This window comes from Ochotona curzoniae, unplaced genomic scaffold (genome assembly GCF_017591425.1).
Source record: "Ochotona curzoniae isolate NIBS_2020 unplaced genomic scaffold, NIBS_Ocur_1.0 scaffold_4701, whole genome shotgun sequence".
In the NCBI taxonomy this organism is placed as follows: Eukaryota; Metazoa; Chordata; class Mammalia; order Lagomorpha; family Ochotonidae; genus Ochotona; species Ochotona curzoniae.
The window spans coordinates 67,462,047-67,489,247 of record NW_024467122.1 but is presented as its reverse complement, the minus strand read 5'-3'; the positions used below and the strand labels follow the sequence as shown (position 1 = coordinate 67,489,247).

Sequence of the window (27,201 nt, the reverse complement as noted above, 5' to 3'; positions counted from 1 at the left end):
GAGGGCCCAGAGCAATGACTCAGTGGCTGAATCCTCAGTTTACACATGGCAGGATCCCATATGGGCACTGGTTCGTGTCCCGGCTGCTCTATTTCCCATCCAGCTCACTGCTTATAACCCGGGAAAGCAGTAGTGGATGGCCCAAAGCCTTGGGGCCCTGCACCTGCGTTTGAGACCTGGAAGAAGCTCCTGGCTCCTGGCTCCAGATTAGCTCAGCTCTGACCCTGACAGCCATTTGGGAGTGAACCAACAGATGGAAGATCTTTCTGCGTCTCTCCTCTCTGTAAATCTGATCTGCCTTTCCAATAAAAATAAATTCAAAAAGGGAACCACTACCAGGTCTGATAGTAAAACATAAGAAAATCAAATTCAGTGTAACTAAGGGGAATAGCTGTAATTAATGCATGTGAAACTAATCTTGGCCCAGTGTCTCCAAGGGCAAAACTACTCTCAGAGTACCAGAGCATAGAGGCAGCAACGCCATCTTTTTAAAAAAGTAGGGGGAATACTACACAAATCAAACCACACAATGCTCACCCCCACTGTTGTAAACTATTTCATTTAAAGGAATTATTTATTTAGTTTGCTTATTTGATAGGCAAAAGAGAGAGAGGTAGTGAGAGACAGACTGAGAAACCACTCCCATTTTCTAATTTAGTCCAGTGAGGGCTGGATTAGGCTGAATTAGGAACCAGAAACTCCATCTGGGCTTCCCAGAGAGCGGCAGAAACCCAAGTTCTTGGGCAATCAGTCACCTGGTACCCCCAGAGGACACATTAGCAGGAAGCTGGATCAGAAGTTGAACAGGGACTCAAAACCAGGCACTCTGGATATGCTGGCAGACATCCTAACAGTGTCCTAACTGCCACCCCAAACATCCCACCTCACCCTACTCAACATTAATGACTTTAATAAAAAGAAGAATAAGCACAAATAGTATTATTTTCTACAAAAGATATTTTTCTTGTTTCTCCAAGGGGGAAAAAAAATCACCATTTTAAGCATATTTTAAGTTAGGAGGGAAAAATAAGAAACATGAACTCTCAATAGTAGAAACTCAGCATCTCCAGGATTCCATCACAGACATGAAAAGCAACTGAACCTGAAGGCGGGAGAAGCCACTCTGCTCACATCCACTGTCAAAGGCAAAGCTTTATAAAACGTTAGAAATTGAACACACCCACTTCCAAGGAATTTAATAGTCACTGCAAAAGCATTTTTCACAATGATATTAAGCTCTTAGATAGTTGCAGTAGATCCCTACTCTGTAATATTTTAAAAGAGTGACCAATTTGAATTTTTAAACTCTACATTACTCATAGCTGATAGAAGGGAGCTGCTTTTTTCTTCAAAGCAGAGATGAGAGTCAACAGAGAAACAGAACTAAAACAGAAATGTAATTACATGAAAGAACTGACTCATTTTCAGTTTCAATACTCATGAAAAAACAACTAATGGAAGAATTCCCCATAACCAGAAGAGATTTTTTTTAATATTCTCTACATTACAACTTACGTGTACAATTGAAATTTTGATCATTCTGTAAAAATAAGTCACATTATCTATAGCCATAAATGCATAGCTTACTGAATTTGAAAGAGGGATGCATTCTACTTTTAGGCTAGAATGACAAGTTTCGGGGCAGGCATTCTTGAGGTGGTACAGTGAGTTATCTGAGCAGCTGCCACAATAGGCAGCATCACCACATACTAAGCATCAATCACCTGACCTACAGCACAAGATGGCAGCTCCTCCAACTCTGCCTCATCCTCATATATCCACCTGTTTGGGGGAATGGATTTGTCTTCAGCGGACTTAATGTGAAGGAGGACCTCACAAAACCATACAGTGCTGACAGCTTAGTTGCAATTTCAGGTGTCACCTGGGAAGCAGAACAAATAAAATCATTCAATCTGCGTACAAGATAAAATTGTCCATTTTTTAAAAAGAGTTGTCAGAATCTAAATAGTTCTCCTTTGAATAGAAAAAGAAAATGGACTGAAGTAAAGGAAGACAGGACAAAGAGGAGGGAGAAGAGGATCCTAAGCCATGCTTTAGATTTCTGCTGAATTCTAATTCAAACCAGACATGAACCTCTGGCTTAGCCACTGACAGTGGTATATGCTTTCAATTATATCCTGAAGAATGCAAGTGGGGCAACATTGCACTATGGTTCTCAGATTTATCATTCCTTCACTATAGGAATTATAACAACATACAGACATCTGTGCTTCATTATATATGAAGGTGGGCCTTTCAAGACCAAGTTTAAGAATCCTAGTACCCTTCCATTCAAACAGCAGTCGCGAGGCAGTTCACTGGAGCTGCGTTAATGAACAGGGCAAGTCCAAGAGCTGTCTCCTTACCTCCTATGCAAATTCTGTAACAATTTCCTTGGCTCCTCCCTTCTCTTCCCACAGTCAAGCTCAGAGGTGATGTTTCCTTTCCCTTACCTTGTTCTAAGAATCACTTTGTACTTTATGACTTTGTCAGCTTTCCATACTTTTTTCTTGAATCAAAAATCCTGCCGGGCCAGTGCAATAGCATAGTGGTTAAGGTCCTTCCCTTGCACCCTGCAGGATTCCATGTGGGTGCCGGTTCTAATCCCGAAGGCCCTGCTTCCCATCCAGCTCCCTGTTTGTGCCCTGGGAAAGCAGTCGAGGACAGCCCAAAGCCTTGAGACCTTGTACCCACGTGGGAGACCTAGAAGAGCTCCTGGCTCCTGGCTTCTGATTGTCTCAGCTCTGGCCGTTGCAGCCACTTGGGGAGTGAGCCATTGGAGGGAAGCTATTCCTATCTGTCTCTCCTCCTCTCTGTATATCTGCCTTTCCAATAAATAAATAAATAAATCTTAAAAAAAAAAAATCCTGCCAAATTATGCCTACTACCTCTAGACTTTCCTGATGAGCCTCAATCAGAATTTCCCTCCCCGCTTAGTTCAAAGCGGCATTTTTCTAGCATTTAAAAATTTCCAGGCAAAATAGGGTTAGGCTAGAATAAATGAGTCACAGTTGAACATGAACTAAAACAAACAAATAAAAAAAATGTGCTGCTGGAATCCCTCCCTTAACAACCTTATCTTACAAAATGATAAACATGGTGATTGGCCCAAGAACAACCTGGATATTAAAGCTGTTGTTTTTGGCTGTGGGATGGCTAGATGAGCTCTGCTTGTTATGCACCAAGGATGCTTAGAGGCCAACTCAGAAGAAAGGTATACGATGCACTGTGCAGGAAGACAGGGCTCTCAAAGACCAATCAGGGACATTTCCTCTTCAAAGAGCATGGAGATGAGAGTACAGGTCTCTCAATGTGTGAATATACGAAGGCCAAAAAACGCAACCACCAAAGACATAACTAGAGTTAACCGAAGATTAACTTCGAATTGTACCTTACTCACTTTGACATTTACTGAGATTTTTAAAAATACCAAGGAAAATGGAGTTAAAAGTTCATTTTGGGGCCTGGTGCTGTGGCCTAGCGGCTTAAGTCCTCGACTTAAGTGCCGGGATCCAGTATGGGCACCAGTTCTAATCCCGGCGGCCCCACTTCCTATCCAGCTCCCTGCTTGTGGCCTGGGAAAGCAGTCGAGGACGGCCCAAAGCCTTGGGACCCTGCACCCGTGTGGGAGACCCAGAAGAGATTCCTGACTTATAATAGCTCAGCTCCCGCCATTGCAGGCCCTTTGGGGAGTGAATCATTGGACAAAATATCTTCCTCTCTATGTCTCCTCCTCTCTGTATATCTGACTTTGCAATAAAAAATAAATAAATCTTTAAAAAACAAAAGTTCATTTTTTTACAACATATGTTGTTTGTGAACTTTTTGACAATTCATTATACTGACAAGAAGTATCTGCTACAGGACTAAAAGCTCCCTAAAGAGAACTTCCATCTAAAGTTCTCTCTTGCTTAAAGATTCTTCCCTGTTCAAATGGCCATGAAAGTTGAGGATACAGCTGGGCTGGGAGGGGCATCTGGCGCAGTGGATGCCACTTAGAACACCTGCATCCATATTGGAGTGCTGAGGTTTAAGTAATATCCCCACTTCCAATTCCAGCCTCCTGCTTATGTGTACTCTGGGAGGCAACAGGAGATGGCTTAAGTGCTTAGGTCCCTGCCGCTCAATGTAGGAGACCTGGCATTAGTTTCATAGCTCCTGGCTTTGACCCCAAGCCCATCTCTGACTCCTGAGGACATTTGATAAGTGAACCAGCAAGTGGAAAATCTTTCTTCATCTCCCTCTTTCTGCTGTTCAAGTAAAATGGAAATACATTTTGAAGTAAAGGATATAATCGAGTAGAAGAAGCCTGTCACTGAAAGCCATGGTGAGATAAACTGTGTGATAACAGTAACCACATCCCAGGAGGTGAGACAACAATCTTCCAACACACACAGGGACGCTCCATCTGGCTGTCACTTTAGGAACATCTGTGAAACATTTCTCATAATCTCTATACTCCTGATCTGAAAAAACATTCCATTATTGGTTCTCTTGTCCAAAATGAAAAGTTTAACCATAGAAACCAAAAGAGTTTTCAATCCTATATACTGAAGCTAATGAAAGCAGAGTTGATCTTTCACTTCTACTTGGGTTTACGCAGAGAAGACACACATGTTAAACAGCTCACACAGGGATTCCTCCCAAATTCTTCCCGCTTCAATTTTTTAAGGACTGAGACAGAATCTTTGTGTCATGGTATCTTTTGGCAAAAGAGCTTTCCTCAGCTTCCCTTGAGCCCCAGCTCTTCTAGGCTAATTAGAACCACACCACACAGTATTGGAAGCACACTGCCACAACATTCCTGTGGTGTGATACTAAGCCTTCGTTCTCGCCAAGAAACAATTCCATTTCTCATCTCTCACATGCACACCAGGCACACATAACACAAAACCAGCTCACAGCTTAGAAAGAGAAGGCCAAGTCTGGGCCCACTGGACACTGTCCACAGCTCCAGCCGACTCCCACTGCCTTCACTACTCCCTGGCCCCCACCCATCCCTTCTTCAATAGCCAACGCATACTCTTTCTATTACTTTTGGGATATTCCATTTCAGAAAATTGACCCAAGTCCAAAATTATCTCAGTACTTTGGTGTGGAAAAAGCTGGAAAGTGGCTCCACAGAAGGACAGCACCCTGAAAGGAAAAGGTATTGAAAACTGACACAAGCCCACACCAGCAGGTCTAGTTGTGGAACCATCCACTTCCCGTGGAGGCTGGGTTTTTTTTCCCCTTTTCTTTAAGATCCATTTATTTTTATTTGAAAGGACGACTTGTAAAGAGGAGAGACACAGAGATCTTCCATTCACTGCAACTGCTGGAACTGAGATAGTCCAAAGCCAGAAGCTTGGAGCTTCTTCTGGGTCTCCCATGGGGAGGTAGAGGCCCAAGGACCTGGGCCACCTTCCACTGCTTTCTCAGCCACATTAGCAGGAAGTTGGATTGGACGTGAAGCAGCCAGACTTCGAACCAGCCCTATAAGGGATGTCAACACCACTGGTGGAGACTTAACTTACTATACCAGACCACGTACCATCCCCTCAACTGGAGATTGCTCTTATGTAACACAAACATAGTAACAAAAGGTTTTGAAGAAAACCGTAGAGGCAGAAAAACAGAAATAGAAAATTGAACTAAGAAAAAATTGTTTTTCAATGAAGAATGTAAGTATAGGCCCATATACAGCACAAAGGTGGCTTTTCTAGCTACAAAGCAAGCTTCACTATCCAGATCAGGCCAATGCTACTACATGCAGACAGCTCCAGAGAAGGCCAGAGGTATGGAACCCTAACCTACCACCTGGGGCAGCAACAACAAAAAAAGGTGGTGGTAGTGAGACTGGAAGAAGTTGAAAGCCAGGGACTATGTGTCCTGTAACACCTGCTTGGTGGTGGGGGAGAGGCAGGGAGGGGAAGCTAGAAATGGTTATTTCTCTGTCAGAGAGATAAAATAGCAAGAATTCCATTGTAACTATTTTTCTTTTCCATTTTGTAAATAAGATAAACAAATGACTATCTGTTGTCACCATCATTTTCTAAGAAGTATTTTAATTCCAAAAATGTAGGTAGCATGTCATCTCACTAGTAACCTGATAGGTCAGGTGAAATGTGTCCACAGCTTGTCCAGCACAGGTGCCTGGGCTAGACTTCAGGACTCATGAAAGGGACAGAGAAGCACAAGCTGAGGATGATGAATTCAATGAAGCACAGAAAAAAATAAGTTTGCTGGAGGGAGAGACAAGGGGACTTTTGTGATGATAATAAGAGCTAACCTCTAAAGCTAACTTCCTCTTAGGATGGAAATGAGAGGAGGAAAACACTGCCCTGGGCTGGGAAGCAAGCAGAGCCACTGGGGAGGCCGCTGCAAAGTCCAGGCCAGAGGTGGCAAGGCTCTCAGTGAGGCTGAAACAGAAAAGGACAAAGGACTTGGCAATAGATCCTATGCAGGGAGGGAGGAGAAGGAAAGAGTCAAAAATAATTTCCAGATTTGGGATCTAAACACTGGGGAAAGAAAGGCAAGTCAATGGATAAATGAAAATTCAGGAAAGCGGTTAGATAGCAGGAGGAAATGAATTTACTCTGGGGTAGGATGCACAGGGAGGATTTGGGGAGAGGCTGGGAACATGGTGAGCTAGTAAGCTGGTGGGAGTCATCTATGAAAGGCCTAGAAGGGGGCAAGCTTCTTACCTCCAAACCTCGGGGCCTTGAGAACAGTCACCCCTGTCAAGCACGCACGTGGTGCTAAGGATGAAGAATAGTGAGAGAATTGGTGCTTGCACTCACAAAGTCTACAGTTAGGCAGGACAGATATCAACGTGCTCATCACACAGCAAGTGTGACTACAAATTGTATTAAAGCGGCTAATTTCCAAAGAAAGAGAGAAAAAACGAAAAGGAAAATTCAGAGAACAGGTATTTGAGAAATGTCATTAAAAGGAAAAAAAAAATCAGACTACCTATCAATGGACATAGAAGGCACAGTTCAAACAGTAGGAAGTGGAGCAGAAATCTCCTGGAAGCAAATGGAGCAGGTCATAAACAGTGGCAAACACCACTGGGGAGCCGAGGCCCAGGACTGAGAGAGCCACTGCTGGGGACGGGGTGGCCTGTGTGCAGCTCTGAACAGGGAGGAGCAGGGTTGGAGGGAGCAGAAGGCGGCAAAGTGCAGATGACAAGACTTCTGTTTCAAGAAGTGAAACAAAGGAACTCAGATGTTGCCTGGAGGGAGGAGTCTTACCTGATTTCCTGGTTAGAATAGGGAGGATTTCAGGAGGGGTGAAAGCAAAGCAGAGGGGGTCAGAAATCTCAGCAGGGAATGAAGTGGAACAGGCTGGTAGAATGGAAGCCATGGCTCCCCTGCTCTGTGCACTACACTCTGCCTACTTGTCAACCACATGACCCCTTTTCCAGGTTGTATTCCCCCTGCCCTGGGTCTGCAGGCTGGAATCATGCAGCCGTCCTCCTTCCCAGGCAATGCGGAGGGGCACCCTCTCTCTTCCCAGGGACACAAAATCAAAGCATAAACATTTCTCTCCCACCTTTCCCCCTCTCTGCCCACTCGATTCCTTAATGTCTTTCTGTGATTTCCGCATTTTTAAAATAAACTTTATTTTTAAAAATTCTTTTTAAAAAAAGAATATCAATTACCAGTCAGTACCAGTTCCTGAGGGAGAGAGTGAAAAATACCAAGAACTAAAGACGGTAACAAAGCATGCTGAGAAAGCATTTATTGGGGTCAGGATTGGGGTAGAGGGCAACAGGGATCCGTTCAGAAAAACCAGGGAGAGGGCAGTCATTGGCTGTGGTTTGAGTCACACAGCTGGGACTTAAAGCAAAATTGTTCTCAGGAGCAGGTACTTGGTGGACACAGTGTCTAAGATGCTCGCATCCTGTTTCCCGGGTTCAAGTCTTGGCTCCACTTCTGATTCAGCTTGTTGCTAATGCATATTGGCGAGCATCAGTTGATGGTTCAGGAACTTGGGTCCCTGCCACTCACTCAGGAGATGTGTACTACATTCCTGGCTCTTGGCTTCAGTCTGGTCCTGCCTTGCCCTGGTTGTTGCAGGCACCTGAGGAAGTGAACCAGTGGACAGGAGCTTTGTTCTCTTTCTGTCTGCCTTTCAAATACAAACATGAATGAATTAAGAAAACACTGCCATCAGGTATAAACTAAAATTCACTTCATACGCATCTAATTGGGGCTTTCTATGCATCAAGAACTATGCAATTACGCATGGGCATAAATGAAGTGAGCAGGTGTTCATCACTATAGATAAATAATCAGGGTAAGGGACCAGCATTGTGGAGGAAGGCCACTGCTCGTGATGGAAGCATTCTACATGGTTCCTGCCCCAGCTGCTCTGCACGTGATCCTGGAAAACAACAGAAGATGGCCCAAGTGTTTGGGTCCTTGCACCCACTTGGGAGAAGTGGCTAAAGCTCCTGGTGTCAGGCTTTGGCCCGGGCTAGCTGTGAGGCCATCTGAGGAGCGAACCAGAGGATGACAAGGCCCTGTCTCTCCTTCTCTGCAATGCTATCAAATGAAAAAACAAACAAAACTTTAAAAACAAAATACCCTAGTGCCCAGCACGGTAGCCTAGTAGCTTAAGTCCTCACCTTGCACATGCCAGGATCCCATATGGTGTCAGTACTAATCCCAGCTGCCCTGCTTCCCATCCAGCTCCCTGCTTCTGCCCTGGGAAGCCACAAGGACAGCCCAAAGCCTGGGGACCCTGCACCCATACAAGAGACCTGGAAGAAACTCCTGGCTCCTGGCTTTGGCTCAACTCCAGCCGTTGCAGTCACTTGGGGAATGAATCGGTGGACGGGAGATCTGTCTCTCCACCTCTCTGTATATCTGACTTTACAATTTAAAAAAAAAAAAGTTTTAATCCTTAAAAAAATACTCTAAGTTGAAAAAAAAAGGTTAAATTTATCATTCTCACATCTAAAAAGGACCATAAGCAATAACAGGTGATAATTACACATCCTTTGAAGCTGCTGTAAGTGCTAATGAAGGAGATGGCACGATTGCAGGAACCCCAGATCCAGTATTTGGTGTTAGTTCCTTCATACCACAAAGAGATGCCATGAGCCTGCAGGCTGCAGCTTAGCCTAGGGTAACTGTGCTCTGAACGGGCAAGCACAGCTCCTGTTCTGTAGGTGTTCTCAGGCAGGCGCATGGATCCCAAATGCTTCTGTTCTTTCCACCGTTCTACACAACTCATGGCTGGTTACCGAACACCAAGAGAAGCCGCCACCGTGAATCTTTAGGTGTCATGACTCTCGCCATCTGATCATTTTTAACATGAGATCTTTCCAAATGTATCATTATTTTAGGGACAGAGAGTTCCGTGGCATGGTTTTTCTGTGCCATGAAATTCCACAAAGGAGCCCTTAGAACCAGTGTGGCTTTAAAACTTGTAAATCAAAGATGTCACTTCCCTGCATGCAGCCCTTTTACTCTAGTTGGGGAAGGGAGGAAGCTTTCTCGCTTCTGCTGTCCTCAAAACCCTGTGACAAGGTCCCTGCACCACCTCTATACACAAAGGGACTTAAAACAGCTTGCGGAAAATGGAATTGAAAAGATACATATGTTTTGAAATTTATGCTCAAAATCAATGTGTAGTGTTTTTTTTTTTTTTTGTAGCACACATTTTCTATGAGCTTTTCAAAGACCCTTCCTGTATGTGTACATAAAACCAATGAAATTCAGGCCTGGTGGCGTGGCCTAGCAGCTAAAGTTCTCACCTTTAGCACCAGAATCCCATATGGGCGCCAGTTCTAATCCTGGCAGTTCCACTTCCCATCTAGCTCCCTGCTTGTAGCCTGGGAAAGCAGTTGCGGCTCACTTGGGTAGTGAATTATCTGACAGAAGATCTTCCTCTCTGTCTCTCCTCCTCTCTGTATAACTGACTTTGCAATAAAAATAAATAAATCTTTAAAAAAAAAATACAACTGAAATTCTCACCTCACTAGGCTCAAAGCAACAAAGTACAAAACCAAACTGTGCTTGGTGGTATGCGTATGAGTAGTCATTACGCACAAAGTATCACAAAGGGGAAAGTGGTTAAGGTGGGGCAGGAGGAATCATGCTTTATATTCAGGCTGACATGTTGATCTCTCAAATTCTCTTAAGACAGTTTAATTATGAAAAAGACATTAACGGTGCATCTACAGTGTAAAAGTATGATTAATGACTTTTTAGAGATTAAAGTATCATCATCTTGATTATTAAGTAAAGAAAAAGCTATTAAATAACTTTTGAGTTGGGTAATTGACTCCATTAAAATTAGCTAGGTGTTTCAAGACTTAATGTATTGTTCAAATTCATGTATGCAAACAAACTCATTAAAATTCAGGAGACTTCACTTAGAAACTCACTGCACTTGGAATTCAGGGCCCTAACAGAGCACACTGAGCCTGAAGATTTCAACGAAACATTTGTCCCTTCTTGACAGGGTTTTCCATGCTGTGTTCGTGTTCTGTTTTCTCCCAGGGTGGTAACTCTACCCGTCCTGAGAGTGTGCAGCAGTTGGAAGTCTGAGAAAATCTGCTCCTAGCATCCTTGCCTTATACTGACTGAGATGCTGCACCTGCAGTCTAGGGCCGCTCCTGGGGACCTTCTTCTGCCAGGCAAGGGCAATCACATTCACTGTGGGAACAAGTTTAAAGGAGAATATTTCTAAAAAGTCTAGCTTTATCTGTAGTCCTAAACTTTCTTCAGAATGATTTTTCTAGAAAATTGAAGTACATCCCATTAAGTAACCTAACTACCTGGTTCCCGTTTGTTTTCATTCTAAAAGGAAGTTTGTAACAAAAATCTTCATCATTTACAAAGCCTGCCTGCTGTGCCGTGCCATAAATGTGTTTACTCTATTTCTTCATTAAACCTTTCCTTTTCAGGGAAGAAGCAACTGAGATCAAGAGGTCAAAGCAAGTGAGCTCATCCAGTTGGTAACCGCAGCATGGAGCCACTGTTCACCCTGCCCCACATGCCTAGCTCGAGAGAATGGGTCTTTTGTAACTCATGTTGTAGAGCCACTGTTGGGGCAGCAAGGCACAGCGGCGATAAGCACAGACTCTAAACCCGGCTTGCCTGAACTCAGATCTGGACTGGCCTCATCAGAGTTACTAGCTTCATGACCTTAAGAAGGTATTCAAGTAGTCTGTGCCTCAATCATTCCATGTGGAAAACAGATTAAATGGGTTCATTCATGAAAGACATTAATGCCCAAAATATCACTTGGTATAAAATAAACACCCAATAAATATTTGCTCTTACTAAAAACAGGAGTAATGACAGTAAAACTCTGAAGGAGTACCAAAGTTCTTTGAAAAGCTTTAATTTGAAAGGCAGAGAGATAGAAAAAGACCTCCTATCTGTTGGCTAGATCCCAAATGCACACAGCAGCCAGGTTCTGCATCAGGTGGCAGGAATCCATCACAACATGCTGCCGCCCAGAGTACGCACTAGCTAGAAGCCGGAATCCGGAGCAGAGCCAGAACTCAAATCCAGGGAATCTGACATGGGATACAGTGTCACAAGCTACACTTTAACCCCCATCCCCTCAAGGTTCTTCTGGGTGTCTGGATCCATCTTTTGGAGACCTGAGACTAATTTCATTCACAAACATCCACCACCTTTTCAAGTGCCACCCATGTGCCAATTATACAGACAATAAGGCACTTACTTCTCAAAACAAAACCAAAATCCTTGCAAGGAAGTACTATCCTTTCCATCAATATAAAAGTGGTCAAATAACTTGCATGGGGGCTTTAAATTTGGGAGTCGCTATCTTGAAAGTCCAAGTTTTCTTATTTTCACTGTTATTGAGTGTCTCTCTCCCATGCATTTTACTTTTTTGTAACTTTTTATTTGTCAAGCAAAGAAACAGAGTTCCCATCTGCTGGTTCACTTTTTTTAAATAACTCCATGGGCCAGGCCTGGAGCTGCCTGAAGCTTGGGCCCAGGATCTCAGCCTGGGGCTCCCACATGGTGGCAGGAACCCAATTACCCCAGCCCACAGCCACTGCTTTTCCAGAGTCCGCAGCAGCAGCAAGCTGGCTAGAGGCAGAAACTGAGCCCAGGGCCTCTCTTGTGGCACATAGTCCGCCTCACCAGCATCTCATCCTAGGCTACCCTCATTTTGAATTCTTTCCATTTTGTCAGTGACTCCATTTGTGCTAATAGGATCAGAGTTCTGAAAGAGACTGTAGAGTTTAGAGTCCAGATAAGCCTGACATTCCCTTTTGGCCCATGAAGCTCTGAAAGCTTGCTATTGACTTGCCTGCAGTTGTATAATGAATGTCATCTCCATAGTAACACACCACCAATTTTTCCTCCCAGATATTGGTGGCCTGCCTCTAGGAGGCCCTCAGCCCCCAGTGACTGCTGCAGAACAAGAATGCAAAGGCTAAGAGAGGACCCAGAGGCTCCGCTAGGAAGCAAGCAGGTTCCTGAGTTAGAAAATGGGTTTCATTGCTTTCCAGTTCATGGTGGGATTCTGGAGACAGATCTAACAAACAAGTGTCAGGTGTTGGCTTCATCCACATTGCCACTGTGACTGAGGAAAACTTGGCTGAACAGTTTTACAGAAACAAAAGCTACAGTAGACACAATTTCAGGGGGAGGGGGGATGTAATTTTAAAAAGGCAAGCTAATATGAGGTTTATACTGAAGTTGCCAAAGGAAGGAAGTTCACAATTAAGGTAGCTGTTCCCGGCACAGAACAATCTATCGAAGTCCAATGTCACACAAAAATTTAACAAAACAAGGCTCCCTGTAGACAGCTACTGCAGAGACCTCTGATTTCCTTCATGATTAAACTCTGCTCCCTCCCTCTCCTACCATACCATGTGTATATCTGACTGCTTCCTAAGGGACCTGGTTGGAGTCCAGCAACATCCCAAAACCACATGTCCACTGACCTTCAGGGCCAACAGACAGTGTGACTGTGTGTTTGCATTAGCTACTACTGGGGCCCATCCAAGGGGACCTGTTCCTCTTCCCACTTCAAATCTTTCTCAAGGGCTTCTTGGACAGTTTACAACAGTTTTTACAGACCACAAAGAAGGACCACTCCTGGGACTGAATGTCCAAAGCCCTAGAAACCTCCAGCACCCACTCCAAGAGGGGTATGGCACTGGTCATGGGCGCAAGGCACAGTGCAAGGTTCAACTCTTGGCTCCCCTACCTTCTTCTTTTAAAAAGCAGATTTTACAGTGAGAGGAGAGACACAGAGAGAGGCCTTCCACTCACTGGTTCACTCCCCAAATGACCACACCAGCCAAAACTGAGCTGATGTGAAGACAGGAGCCAGGAGCCTCCTCAAGGTCTCACACATGATGCAGGCACCTAAGGGCTTGGGTCATTCTCTGCTGCTCCCCCAGTACAATAGTAGGGGACTGGATCAGAAGTGGAACTGCCAGGACATGAATTGGCTTTTTACATGCAAACACACCAGCTCTAGCTCCTCCACCTCCTAACTGGATTGATGGGGTCAATTAGCCTCTGAGAACTCCCACTCCTGTCTAGTACCTGGAGACAATAAACTCTCCATCTGATCCCTCCAATGACTTTACAGAAAGTAATGGAAGTGACAGATCTGTGTAAACAGTGGAGGTCCAAGGGGCAGGGAGGGGCACCTGGAACCACCATCAAACTTCTTAGTGGACATCCCAGTTGTCAGAGCCCTGAGCTGGGGCTCCCTGCTGCTCTTGGGACAAAGTCCAGACTCTCCTACAAGGTTAAAAAGCCTTTCACAATCTTCCTTCCAGTTACCTTTCAACTTCACCTCCTGTTACAGCACCCACTTCACAGGAGGCTTTGGTTAAACAGGATATTGGAGCCCCTTCACAGAGCTGGGTTATCTCTGCCTTCTGCAAGGTCCTTGCCAGGACAGCCCTCTGGCCCTTCTGCTGCTCCAACCAACTCCTTCTCACAGACTCCGAGCTAGCTTTCCCATCCCCACTGGTGTGCTTCCACTGTCTTTTACATTTGGCCCTGTCTTGTTAAACTCTCCTGGACACTCCTTATCTCATTCTCCCCTCCAAACTGTACAGACTAATGAGTGTGATTGCACTACAGTTCACCCACCTGACCTCATACGCATGACGAAAGGGGTTCTTGGAGAGCTCATGCAAGCTCCACCCTACATCCTGTCTTCCTTTTTTCACCAATTGCATGTGTGTGGGTCCCAGACCTCCCTGCTCATCTCTCGCCTTTTCTATCACAAAACACTGTGTCCACACTGAATGCTAAATAAACCACTGGTATCTTTTCTTAACACCATATAGGTGTCAGTTAATATCCCAGGTGCTCCACTTCTCATCCAGCTCCCTGCCTGTGGCCTGGGAAAGCAGTAGAGGATGGCCCAAAGCCTTGGGACCCTGCACCTGCATGGGAGACCAAGGGGAAACTCCTGTATCCTGGCTTCATATCAGCACAGCTCTGGCTATTTGCAGCCATTTAGGGAGTGAATCTGGATGGAAGATCTTTGTCTCTCCTTCTCTCTGGAAATCTGCCTTTCCAACAAAAATGACTAATTTCTTTTTAAATTGCCTACTATAGATGGGTTGAATTTTGTCTTTCACCTGCAGTTGGCCTAGGCAGGAACAGACCACATGAGTCCGCCAGTCCTGTATGGTCTGTGGGCTGCACTTACCCACACCAGTGAAATGAGAATATCTGAAATTGTTTTCTACACCTCTTCTCAAATAAGCATTTTTATAAATCTCAAGGTTTTTTTGGTGACATCTGGCTTTAACCCTCTAACCAAAGCATTGTTAAGGACAGGATTCAAAATAATAATGTCTTCAGTTCTACAAAAAAAAAAAAAATTAGCCACTTTATAAGACCAACACTGGCTTGTATGAGCAATGCTACTACTTCTTCCTTCTGTCCTCAGGTCATACAAACCATAGTGTTCACTGGTGGGGGAAAAAAATCCACGCCCATAATCATCAAGACTGCAAAGGACAACCCCTGTTTCTTCGCAGACACTGTTTAATTTGTGCAGATACAAAATGCTGCAACCACAAGAGATCCTCGAGACGACAGGAAGCCGTCCTTGCCTGTCAGGACGAATACACAGACCAGGCTAATGCCTCTGGGAGGGGCTTGTGTGGTGACAGATTGGAACTGTGCACCAACTACTGGCCGTAAGAGCTGAGCTGAACAAAAAAGCGATAACTTACAAAAAAACAAAAAAGAAAGAAAGAAAAAAGAGTGATAACTTATATAATGAGATCACAGTATAAATTTAAGATGCAATGTTCCCCAGTGCTGAAGGTTAAAGGGCCAAGACAGAGACACACCTCTGAGGATAGTACTCTGAAACAGGCATGCTTTAAACTTTCTTGCAATTTTTGTGCATGTGATACAAATTAACTTTTCACATAAATTGTTCATGTACCTATAAGATTTTAAGTTTCCAAATACTGTAAATACACGAAATATAAAATGTACTAACAAATAATTCTCTTTGTGAGCAACACTCTTGCCTGCATGTCACTGCTCATCACCAGTTGTAACTGAGACAGGCACCAACTTTCTACTATCTACTTGTAAACAATTTAAGAATATAACACTACTCAAAGGTGACTATTAATTCTCAACGTATTCTAGGCAATAATTTCTTACCCAACTGCTAACCAGAAGCAGAAATGTGAACAAGTAGCCAAAGAAAATGGTAGGGCAAGGAGACACAATGTCATTTCCATTTTTCATTCTCAACCCAATACCCTCTTCCTAAATCCCAATATGGGTGAGCTGCTAATGGGCAGTGCAACAAGAAAGTGGTCTGGGGCCTGGCGCAATGGCGCAGTGGTTAAGTGGTCCTCACCTTGCACGCCCGGGGTCCCATATGGGCACCGGTTCGAATCCTAGCAGCCCCGCTTCCCATCTAGCTTCTTGCCTGTGGCCTAGGAAAGCAATCAGGACGGCCCAAAGCTTTGGGACCCTGCACCCGTGTGGGAGACCCGGAAGAGGCTCCTGGCTTCGGATTGGCTCAGCTCCAGCCGTTGCGGCCGCCTGGGGAGTGAATCATCGGATGGAAGATCTTCCTCTCTGTCTCTCCTCTCTGTATATCCGCCTTTCCAATAAAAATTAAAAAAAAAAAAAGAAAGTGGTCTGAGAGTCCAAAATTGGAATAGCAGACTCACAATAAAGAACTACGTTTCAGGCTGTATTAAGATTTTATTCAGCTCCCTGCTAATGCACCTGGGAAAACAGTGGAAGATGGTCCAGGTACTTGGCCCCCTGACATACATGTGGGAAACCTGGATAGAGTCTTAGGCTCCTGGCTTCAGCCTGGCCCCAGCCCTGGTCCCCTGGTCCCCTGGCCACTGCAACCATTGGGGGAATGCATCCGTAGATGGAAGAACTAACTCTATCCCTCCTGCCTCGCAATTCTGCTTTTAAAACAAATAACTTTAAAAAAAAAAAGATTTTATTAAGAGATGTTTAGGAGAGAAAAAAATTTAATCCCTTGTTAAAAACTATGAGCAATAACCTTCATGAAAATTCAAAAACTATAACAAAGTGTGGCTGGATTAGTCACTGACATCTTACAATGCCAGCCCTTTTATATCTTTTTTGTAATAGCTTTTATGTAACTGCAAGCATACTTACAGAAGGAGAGTTCTTTTGTAATATCTATCCCTGTTACACCACCACTGCAAAGAGTCCTAAGCAAACTTAAAAACGAACTTCCAGGACCTGGTGGCGCGGCCTAGCGGCTAAAGTCCTCGCCTTGAACGCTCCAGGATCCCATATGGGCACCGGTTCTAATCCCAGCAGCAACTCCACTTCCCATTCAGCACCCTGCTTGTGGCCTGGGAAAGCAGTCCAGGACGGCCCAAAGCTTTAGGACCCTGCACCCGTGTGGGAGACCCAGAAGAAGTTCCTGGATCCTGGCTTCAGATCAGCATAGCATCGGCCGTTGCGGCTCACTTGGGGAGTGAATCATCAGACGGAAGATCTTCCTCTCTGTCTCTCCTCCTCTCTGTATATCTGACTTTGTAATAAATCTTTAAAAAAAAAAAGGGGGGGGGGGAAATGAACTTCTAAACAGACTTCCTTGTATTATACTCCCAATTTGATCACTCATCTTCAGAGAGGACTCTTCCAAGTTATACATCAAGAAGACATCTACAGGGCCCGGCAGCATGGCCTAACGGCTAAAGTCCTCACCTTGAACACGCCCGGGATCCCATATGAGTGCCGGTTCTAATCCTGGCAGCTCCACTTCCCATTCAGCTCCCTGCTTGTGGCCTAGGAAAGCAATTGAGGATGGCCCAAAGCTTTGGGACCCTGCACCCGCGTGGGAGACCTGGAGGAAGTTCTTGGCTCCTGGCTTTGGATCGGCACAGCACCGGCCGTTGTGGTTACTGGGGGAGTGAATCATCTGACAGAAGATCTTCCTCTCTGTCTCTCCTCCTTTCTGTATATCTGACTTTGCATGAAAAATAAATAAATCTTTAAAAAAAGAGACATCTACAATTTATTAACATGATTGCTGTCATGTTCTTCACTGAAATAAAGTTGTGTGAGGTGGGAAGCCCAACTCTGGGAGCAGAAAGCTGTGTGAGGCTACCCAGTGCTTAACCACTGTGTAGCTGCTTTTCGTCATGACGAGGAGGGATACCAGGCCCAATCCAGCATTTGCAGAGTACTTGGGAATCCTGCAGTGCTGTCACAGGACTACCTGCAGCCCTGTTAACCAATCTGTCTGCACGACAGTAGCCCCAATGTGATTAACATGATGACATACAAAGCTTCAGCACCTCCTCTGACAGCCAAGAATTACCAACAATTCTGGGCTGAAGAAGACAACAGAACTCCTTGGGAAATGTCCAAAAGCTCAGCAACAAGTAAATACTAACGCATCTGATAAAAGAATGCTAAATGCTAAGTGTATGACAGCAGATTTCATGATGGGGCTGCTGTGGGCACTGCTGCTCAACCGTCCTCAGCACTTTATGTGGCTTCCCCAAAGAAGTCTCATGTCACTGAACAAATTCAGAAAAGAAAGAAAGAGCGACAGAGACTTGTAGATTTGTTTCTTCCTCTAGAGATAACCAATCACCTCTAATTCCTCGCAAGAATTATCCAACTCAATTAATCATTCAATTGAAAAGAAGAAAAATAAGAAAACCCAAAGATGAACATCGCAGAGCCGAGATTTCCAGACACAAGATACCTAATGGCTATTCCCCAATAGTATTACTAACAAAGAGATCTTGCCATAATATTCTGGACAGCAAGTAACTAGGCACTTTAAAAATAGCAATGGTGTAGGATGTGCCACCCTCCCTTGGCCCACAGCAGGCATTAGTATCCATGACAGCCCCCAGTATTACCAAGATCTCATAGAACCCCAGACCGCCACAGAACACAGTATTGCAGGCAGCCACTACCAGTCTGTCACTATGGGCATTTTTCTTCCCAGACTTGCATACTTGCCAACACACTACGGTGAAGCCCACTTCAACTTGGCTTTCCATATTCTTCAACACACCATGCCCAAATACTGTAATGGCTTTTTAAAGATGATACTTGCCAAGACTAAAGTAAAACCTTCATTTAAGACATAAAAAAGGTGAATTGTTTTTCTCCCACTAATAAGGGCAGAAAATATATCTGCAAACCTCAGATCATATGCTGTCCCAGTGTGATATGCAAGTGTTCTACACAGTAAACATTTATATACATCTTTTTAAAAATAGAATCTGGCTTTATTGAGTTCAAGTTCTAAACCACTCACTACCTATCACTCATATGAGCTCTGGGCAGGACACAGACACAAACACAGTTCCATCTGCTAATTAAAAATGGGCAGGAAACTGTTAACAGGCATCTGTTGCATTGTTTGAAGCTAATGAGCAGAAAGAAAGCTGAAATGGCTTTGTTAATGCAATCCCAGTGATTTCACTCGTTTCTATTTGGTATTTATGTTGGGGGGAGTGTTCGAAACAGAGTGCAAAACAGCTTGTTATAGAGACTAAAAGATAAATGAAATACCTTTCACAGTCTAAAACAACCCTTTAAAACAGATTTAGAAAGTTTCATGGCATTATGCTGGGAAAAAGGCCCATTCTTGTATTGAGAATTCAGATGAAGCACATTTAATCTTAACTCAGACATCACCCGAAATAATCTAATCGTCTGAAATGCTATGAAAGATAGCAGAGCCATGTAATGCTTCACAGCTCATATTACACTTTCACAAGACTCCCATCTATCCATTCATTCATCAAGTTGAGCTGTCACTTAATTCATGCCTTAGTGATTTATAAGTTGACTAAGACTTGATTTTTGCCTTAGAAAACTCAGAGTGACTGCTCAGGGTGGGTACCATGTTATTACAGCACATTGCAGGGGAAGTTACTAAGGCTCCTAGGGACAAGTGACTCACCAGTGATCACAAGGGTAGGGATGGCAGAGGCCTAGAACAGTCTCACATTTGATTCCAGAACCACTGCTCTGCCTAATTCAACACGCTGCCTTCCTAACACCAAACATGAGTCAGTCACTTCATCTGCCTGGACAGCGAAAACAGTTCAGGCCTTTTAACACAAATGCTGGGTTTGGTCAAGGATCCATTTGAAGGTAGTGTGACTGCCACATATTCTGGTTATCATGCCTGGTCTGCAAGCTACTGGCTCACAGGGCTGTGGAGCCCTTTTAGGAATGGCGCTAACACTGGTTTTGTTTCGTTTTACTACTTGCACATAAATATGAATATTTATGAGACATTTTCTGCTTATCCTGAAATAAGAGATTTTCTAGCATAGCTACAGAAAAGCTGCAGCTGAAAAGCACCCATTTTCTTAAGCAGGGATACAAGGGTACTTCAACCTGCTCATGGAAAAAGCTCAAGCTTAAGTACTTGGGGCCCTGCCACCTACATAACAAACAGATCAAGCTTTAGTTCCAACTCCTGTCTTTGTCCTGGCACAGATGCCAGCAGCTTTGAGTATTTGGGAATTGAATCAGAGGATAGGCAATATATCTTTAAAATAAATGGTAAACTAGGCCTGGCATGATAGCATAGTGGTTAAAGTCCTTGCCTTGAATGCACTGAGATCCCATATGGGTGCCAGTTCTAATCCCAGTGGCTCTACTTCCCATCCAGCTCCCTGCTTGTGGCCTGGGAAAGCAGTCAAGCACAGCCCAAAGCTTTGGAACCCTGCACCGCGTGGGAGACCTGGAAAAAGCTCCTCGATCCTGGCTCCAGACTGACTCGGCTCCAACCGTTATGGCCACTTGGAGAGTGAACTGTTGAACTTTAGATCTTCCTCTCTGTCTCTTCTCTTCTCTGTATTTCTGCCTTTCCAGTAAAAACAAATAAATCTTTTTTAAAAATGAAATAAATGATAAATGAATGAATAATACAGGTAGGGTTGTTTGCATTCTAGTTCTGGTACCAGATCCCAATTGTAATAACACAAACCATGGGATGCAGGGGTGATGGCTCAAATACTTGGGGTCCTGGTGTTCATGTGAGAGATTTGGACTGGGTTTCCATCTCCCAGCTTTAGCAGTAGGGCGCCTTTAGGAAGGGAATCAGCAGATGGGAGCTTTCTCTGGAGGTATGCGTGTCTATTTGTATGTCACAAAAACAAAGGAAAACAAAATACAACTCAAGAAATGTGGTCCCTGCTACCCAACAGGAGGCCTGGATTACATTCCTGGCTCCAGATTTTCCTTGCTCAACATCCTAGGGAGTGAACCGGTAAATGGCAACTCTTCCTCAGCCTAGCTCTGTCTCTCTGCTTTGCTGTGTATGGAACAGTAAGATTTTGAACAATAAACAAAAAAACAATTTTTTTCTTTTGGTGCAAACATTTTTAAAATTCATACTTAATATTTTCATGAATGCATTTTCATCAATTTTCTAAGCTACCACCCCAAACCACCACCATCCCCAGCACAGATTTAAAAAAAAATTTTTACACCAGCTTAAATTTACCTTTTAATGCCATTTTTCAAGCCTCCTGCCTGATCCACTTAGTTTACAAGTCCTCACCTACATAGTAACAGTGTATAATCTTGCGCTCAACTTCCCTTTGTACCTTTCCATGCCCACACTTGAGAGGCTTGGTGATACCACAGGCCACAATATTACTCACCACCCAAAATCTACTTCCCCATCTTTACTCCAACTCTTTCTCATCCTGCTATAAAAACTCTCCTGTGAAATTCTCCAAAGGAGCCAATAGGCTCACACAAAGAAGGACTGACCCCGAGAAGGTGCTGTGCCAAGGCAGGCTGAGAGCCACTCCAGCCGGCGGCCGCGGAGGCTTCCACTCCAGGTGCCACATTCTGCTCAAGAATCTGCTTTCAGATTCAGTTGAGGAAGCAAGTGCTGCATGTATCCAAAGAACTTGCTTTCCTCTCAACAATGCTATCCAAAGCCATTCCCCTCTGGTGTCCCTCTCTGGAGCCAAGCAGCCCTGTAGGAAGCAGCAGTAGACAAGGAACCTTCTCCCAGACTTGCCTGCTGTGAAGCTCTTTATGAAAGGACATGAATCTCCAGGCAGAACCGAGACTCAGTTTCCCCATGCCCACCCTATGGGTGCAGAATGCCTTTTTTTCATTCTATAACACTAACTGAGGAGCTGAGGTGAATTCTCTATCATGAAGTATTGCATTTCAGGGTTTTTTTTTTTCTGAACTGTTGTCATTATCCAAGCCGTCACTGAGATGAAAAGTGCACTGACAGCTTTGAAAGAACACAATGACATGCAAACAAGCCTCCATGTACGGTGTGTTCAATCTCAACTCATATGTTCGTTGCATATTTTTGAGAAGTTGAAGGAAACCAAGGAAAACAAACTACCAAAACTAAATTCAGCTTGCTCCTCATATCTGGATTATTCTCAGCCAAATGTTGATATCATCTTGGATAAGAATGTAAATATGACAAAAGTTTATTTTTTTCAGTCAATAAGTTTTGATAAAAGCTTTGAAATCCTACCAATTCAAAACAGTTTTCAATTTTAAGCAAGGGTCAGCAAACTTTTTTTAACAAAAGACCAGAAAGTAAATAGTTTTTAAGCTTTGTGGGATACATATGATCTCTGCTGCATATTCTTCAGTGCTTTGTTTTTCAAACGGCTTTAAAAAATGTTTCTTAAAAAAAAAAAACCAAAAAACATTTTGAGCCTGCGGACTGCACAAAAACAGGCTATAGGTCACATTATTTGGTCCATGAACTGCACTGTACAACTTTGACTCTAAAGAACATGAAATCAAGAAAAAATAATCGAATATTTCAGAATAAAATGTCTCCAAGTCTTTGTAAGAGTAATCTGTGACAACAGCCATCCGTGATTTCACGGTGGTCCTACACATGCAAGGAATCTCCATGGCAGGATGCACTTTGAGCTCCTTACCTGACACTGCAGACACAGGAATAAAGGGCAAAGGACAACTAAGTGCTGAGTTCTTCCAGCACCAATCCCTATGGGACTCAGATCATTGCAGTAACGCGTATGTGAGAGGGTCCCAAAGTTCACCAAAAAACCACCAATTTCAAAATCTTTTTTGTATTAAAATAAAGTCTTCTTTCAAATCCATTTTCCATGCACTTTTTAAGGGACTCCCATATTTCCCTAAACAGATTTGACTAAAGTGGGACCATCTTGACTTTCCCTACCTAAAGACAGATGGGCGGTATCTAATTCTTCCCTGGAAAAAGCGAGGGCACGGATTAATGAAGATGACCACACTGATTAGAAACAGTAGCAGCGACATTGTGAAAGTCATACACACTTGGCTTTGGGGCTCCTCTTCAGGCTCTACTGTAACTAGCAGTGTGACTTTTTCAACTTAATTAATTTGTAGTTGACACAAGGCTAACTACATCTACATAAAGATGTCCAATGTGACATTTTAGTACATGGAACAATCTATGTTCAGATTGAGGCAACTGGCCAATTAGGTGATTTCTGAGGGTCAACTAAACTTTCATTTTCCTCATCTATAAAACTGGGACGGAACATAGGGAGCTAACTGCCAACACTTCCTGTGCTGTCAAACTATGACTCTACCAAATAATGAAACCACTCAGGAAATACCTAACAGGAAGAAGGGGGCAGGGCAGGAGAGAGCGAGCAAAGGGAAAGATCCTGTCAGAAGACAGGGCTGCGTTATCTCTTTTTGCTCCTCTTGCACCTTGCTCAGTACAGGGCCGTTTCAAAACGCCAGGATGCCCTTGTATCAGTGCTGACACATATTCATACACCATTAGAAATACATCACAGAACTAACTGCATTGACCGACTATTAGTTTATAAGCAGTGGTCTTTTTTTTCAGTCAGTCAACAAATTTTAATTTTCCAAACATTCAAATGGAAAGATTGGTTGGTGCTAGACACAGAGCCTATAATTTCAATAGGATAAAGCATCCATAACTCCACAGTGAACAAGGATTATCTGTCTGATTTCTCCTGGAAGATCCCACAAGAAGTCAGATGAGAGAAAAATCTACCTTCTACCACACCAATGAGCAGAAAGGCAATGAAGGGAGCTAAAACCCCAGCGAAGAGAGCAGCATCTCAGAGAATCATGCCAACAAAGCGTGAAACGAGTGTAACTTGAATCAAATGACGAAATGTCTCTTTCCTTTCATGATGACAGAACACCCATCAAAACAGCATCTAAAGATGGCTGACTTTAACAATGACTTAAATATTGACAATGTAAAATTAAGTCTGATGTATCTTTGTGGCAAGAGACAGACTTGCACATCTATCTACCACAACACACACACCAGCCACAGGTGTGAAGAAATGGGCCTTTCCTGTGACCAAGGGGATGTTTCCTGAGACAGGGAGGAGCTTGTCAAGTGTGGCCAGCAAGGCTACGGAAGTCCTTGTCAGAACCCAGCCAGAAAGGCTCTGGAAAAGAAATGGACCACCAACGGTCACCAGAGGGTTGCACACCACCTGCGGCTGGTGTGAGGGGCTGGGGTGAAGATTTGGCTGCTAGTGATGTGAGTATGCCCAAGACTCTGAGTGCCATTGGGGGGAAGAATTTTCACTGGAAGGATCTTAACACTCAGCTCTTTCCCAGTTTAATATCAAGTTCAAGGCTGCATTTCAGGTGTATAAATTTTTCTGCTCTTTGAAGGCAGCAAGTCACCACTTCCTGTCAGGGCTCTGGGACTCAACGAGGGCCGTGGGCTTTCCCCTCCTCCACATCAAATGAGGACGTGGCTCACAGCCTCCTTCCCATGAGACTCACCCCCAGCGAATGCCTACCTTGCCCCCTCCACTGTCAGAGGCTGCTGGGGTGCATGCCTGCACAGCTGCCATGTTCCAGAGAACCTTGCTTCACTCATCAACTTAAAAAAATCTGCTCAACAAAGACTCTAATCCTTCAGAATGAAAAGCCATGTCTAAAAGTTGCTATTTTGAAATGAAGACAACACCCTTAAAGGAAATGCGGGAGCAAAATGAAGAGAGGGGTGGGGAGAGAGAAAACTGATGAAACTATTCTAAGCAAGCCTAACTCGTCCAAGTTGCTCTGTGGGAAGGGGCTCCATGAAATCTGCCCAGGCTCAGGGCAGGACACTGCTTCTGGAGGGTCACACAGCCAGAGGACAAAAGGCCACCTGCTCACCGTGGAAAAATGGTCCTTCCCATCTGCACTGCAGAACATGTTTGGCAGTGGAAATCAATCAGGTGGGACTTCGACACAAGTACCAGAGTGAAAACTCAACACCTTCCAGTCACCAGGTCAGCTCCCACCAGATCTCTTAGTTATATACTTGCAATAACATTTAAAATCTGCTTCCTCAGGAAAAAAAAAAAGTTCCACTCAAAACGGACTGCCAAGAGCTTGCAACTCAAACTTCCTTTAGCCCAGTCAGCATGGCACCCAGGGGGTGTTACAGGCCACACAATTTACCAACTAGCACTACTTTTCCATTATTTCCCAATCCAGAAATTCATGGGGAGAAATAGTGGCAGAACCATTTAAGAGATGCCTAAATGAGCCACTTTCATAAGCCAGAAACATCTTCTAGGCAGCCCAAAACGGAGATTCTTAAGGTGCTTCACTAACTGCAGCTTTTTAACTAGGGAAATGATGGTAAGGGCACTTCTTCAGGCCACTTCAGACCCACTCCGCCTTGCTCTTCACTTTAGGATAAACCAGAGATCTTTTTATTCAAATAGGAATCTTCCTATAAGAAGGTAGGGAGGCCACCCCTCGGCCACGATTTAATCATCTTGATTCCATTGCAGGTAACCGGAGTGAGTATGGGTACATTTATTCAAAAAGTCAGCCGTAAACCCAAAACAAAATAGAGGGTGGCAAGAAAGATGCAAGACCAGTTCTCAGGCTGAGAGGCTGTCCCACACACCAAGTCCCCCAGTTGGTAAGAACCTGAGAACTCTCTCAGGAGATAGCAGCAAAGGGGTGAACCCTATTTTCCTGGCCACATCACTCCCCAAAGCCAGCACTCCCCTGCACACGCGTTCACACAGAATGCTCCACAGACATGATCCCATCGTTAGTCACTTTTTTCCCCCTTTTGCTTTCTCCTGCACTTGAACATGGTCAGCAGCGGGCCCAGGAACTGGGGAAAGTCCCGCACCCTTCTCCCTGGAGCCCTCTCTCTGCCTAACCTTTCTCCACTGCCTACAGCTGCTTTCCCTTTTCCTTTCTGGCCACACAGGACTCTCCTCATCCCGCTCCTTCTTTCCCCCTCACCCAGAACTCTCCTACCTGCAGTTTCCCTCTGCCTCCTCCCCGCTCCCGCCCCACAACCTCGGTCCAGAGGTCGGCAGCCAGGGGTCCCCTCATGCCTCCTCTCCTTCTCATTCATTTCCCTCAGCTCCCTTCTCACTTCTGTCCCTCGCGTCCTCCGTCTCAGGATTTCCCAGCCCTCTCATCCCCTCAACCCAGCCCCTCGTTCGCTCCTTCACATTTCCTTTCTCTTTCCTGTCCTGTAATCCTTTTTTTTTTTTTTTTGCACAACCACTAGCCAGCCCGTTTCTCTCTGTCCTAGAGATTCCTGTGTCCCCTCCCCACTTTGTCCCTCTGGAACCCTCCCTGTCAGCCTCCACGTCGCCCCAGGACCACCCCAACCCCAGTCTTTGCTCCTCTGGTTCCCCTTCCCCTTTCTTGGCCCCCGAGTTCCCTCTTCACCCCCAAAACACACGTCCTCGCGCGCCCCTCTCCCTCATGCCCTGCTCCGGCCGCCCAGCCGAGCCCGGGTCGCCGCTCCTGGGGCTCCCAAGCCCCTCCGTCCTCTCTCTCTCTCCGGCCCCTTCGTACCCCCCGTCTTCCACCTCTATTTCTCAACCCCCGGTCCCGGGCCGCAGCCCCCTCCCTCACCAATGGTGGAGATGAAGGTGGTGTTGAAGGCGTCCTCGGAGAAGCGGAACAGGAGACAGGTCTTGCCCACTCCCGAGTCTCCGATGAGCAGCAGCTTGAACAGATAATCGTACGTCTTCGCCATCTTCTTGCTCGGGCCCTCTGACCGGGGAGCTTCGAGGAGGCGGCGGGGAGAGACGGGGAGGGGGCCGCGGGCGAGGGGGCGTGCCCGCCGCGCCGCCACTTGTCCCGCCCCGCGCCCCGCACCGCCCCTCGGAGAAAGCCTGCGCGCCCCGCCCCGCGCGACCAATCCGTGAACGCGTCGTCATCACCGGCCGCGCCCCTGGGGCTTCATGGGATCTGTAGTTTTTCGGGAGGTGGTGGGGGCGAAGCTCGGGCGTGCCCGGCACGGACAGTCCCCGCGGCCCGGGCACGTGAAGATGGAGTCCAGGCTGGCTGACGGGGTGGAGTGGGCGTGTCCGCTGCAGCTGGGAAGGGAGGATGCGTTTCTAACTGCTCCTCGCGGTGCAGAAACTGAACTTCGGTGTTTCTTTGTGTGCGGGCGCAGGTCAAACCTAGGACCTCGGCATCCCAAGCGTCAGCGTTCCCGCAGCTCTTCCGCTGGGACTTCGGAGAGTCCGGCTTTCCTCGGCGACGGTTGCCGAGGCAGGGGTTCCTCGACTTGTCCACCTCCGCCTAGCACCGCCTCTGCTCCCCCACAGCCTTCCCCAAGCCTGTGCTCCCCGGAACGGCCCCACGTGCGCGGCCGCTCCCCGGGGCCGTGTAGGTGCAGGAAGGCAGGAGCCTTGAGTCTGTGCCCTATAAAGATGTCAGGCTACGACGGAGCTTGGGAATTCAGAGTAAAGACTTG

The 27,201-nt window shown here is 45.3% G+C and overlaps 1 protein-coding gene across 1 annotated transcript in view; it reads right to left on the bottom strand.

The window, feature by feature from the left end:
- The window catches only part of RAB8B (RAB8B, member RAS oncogene family), a 77,585-nt gene extending 51,027 nt beyond the window's left edge, over positions 1 to 26,558 (bottom strand). Inside the window, exon 1 of the mRNA XM_040969584.1 lies at positions 26,352 to 26,558. Within this exon, the coding sequence (XP_040825518.1) occupies positions 26,352 to 26,475 (124 nt within the window). The 5' untranslated portion in view covers positions 26,476 to 26,558. The remainder of the gene's footprint in view (positions 1 to 26,351) is intronic.
- Positions 26,559 to 27,201: the final 643 nt, after the last annotated feature.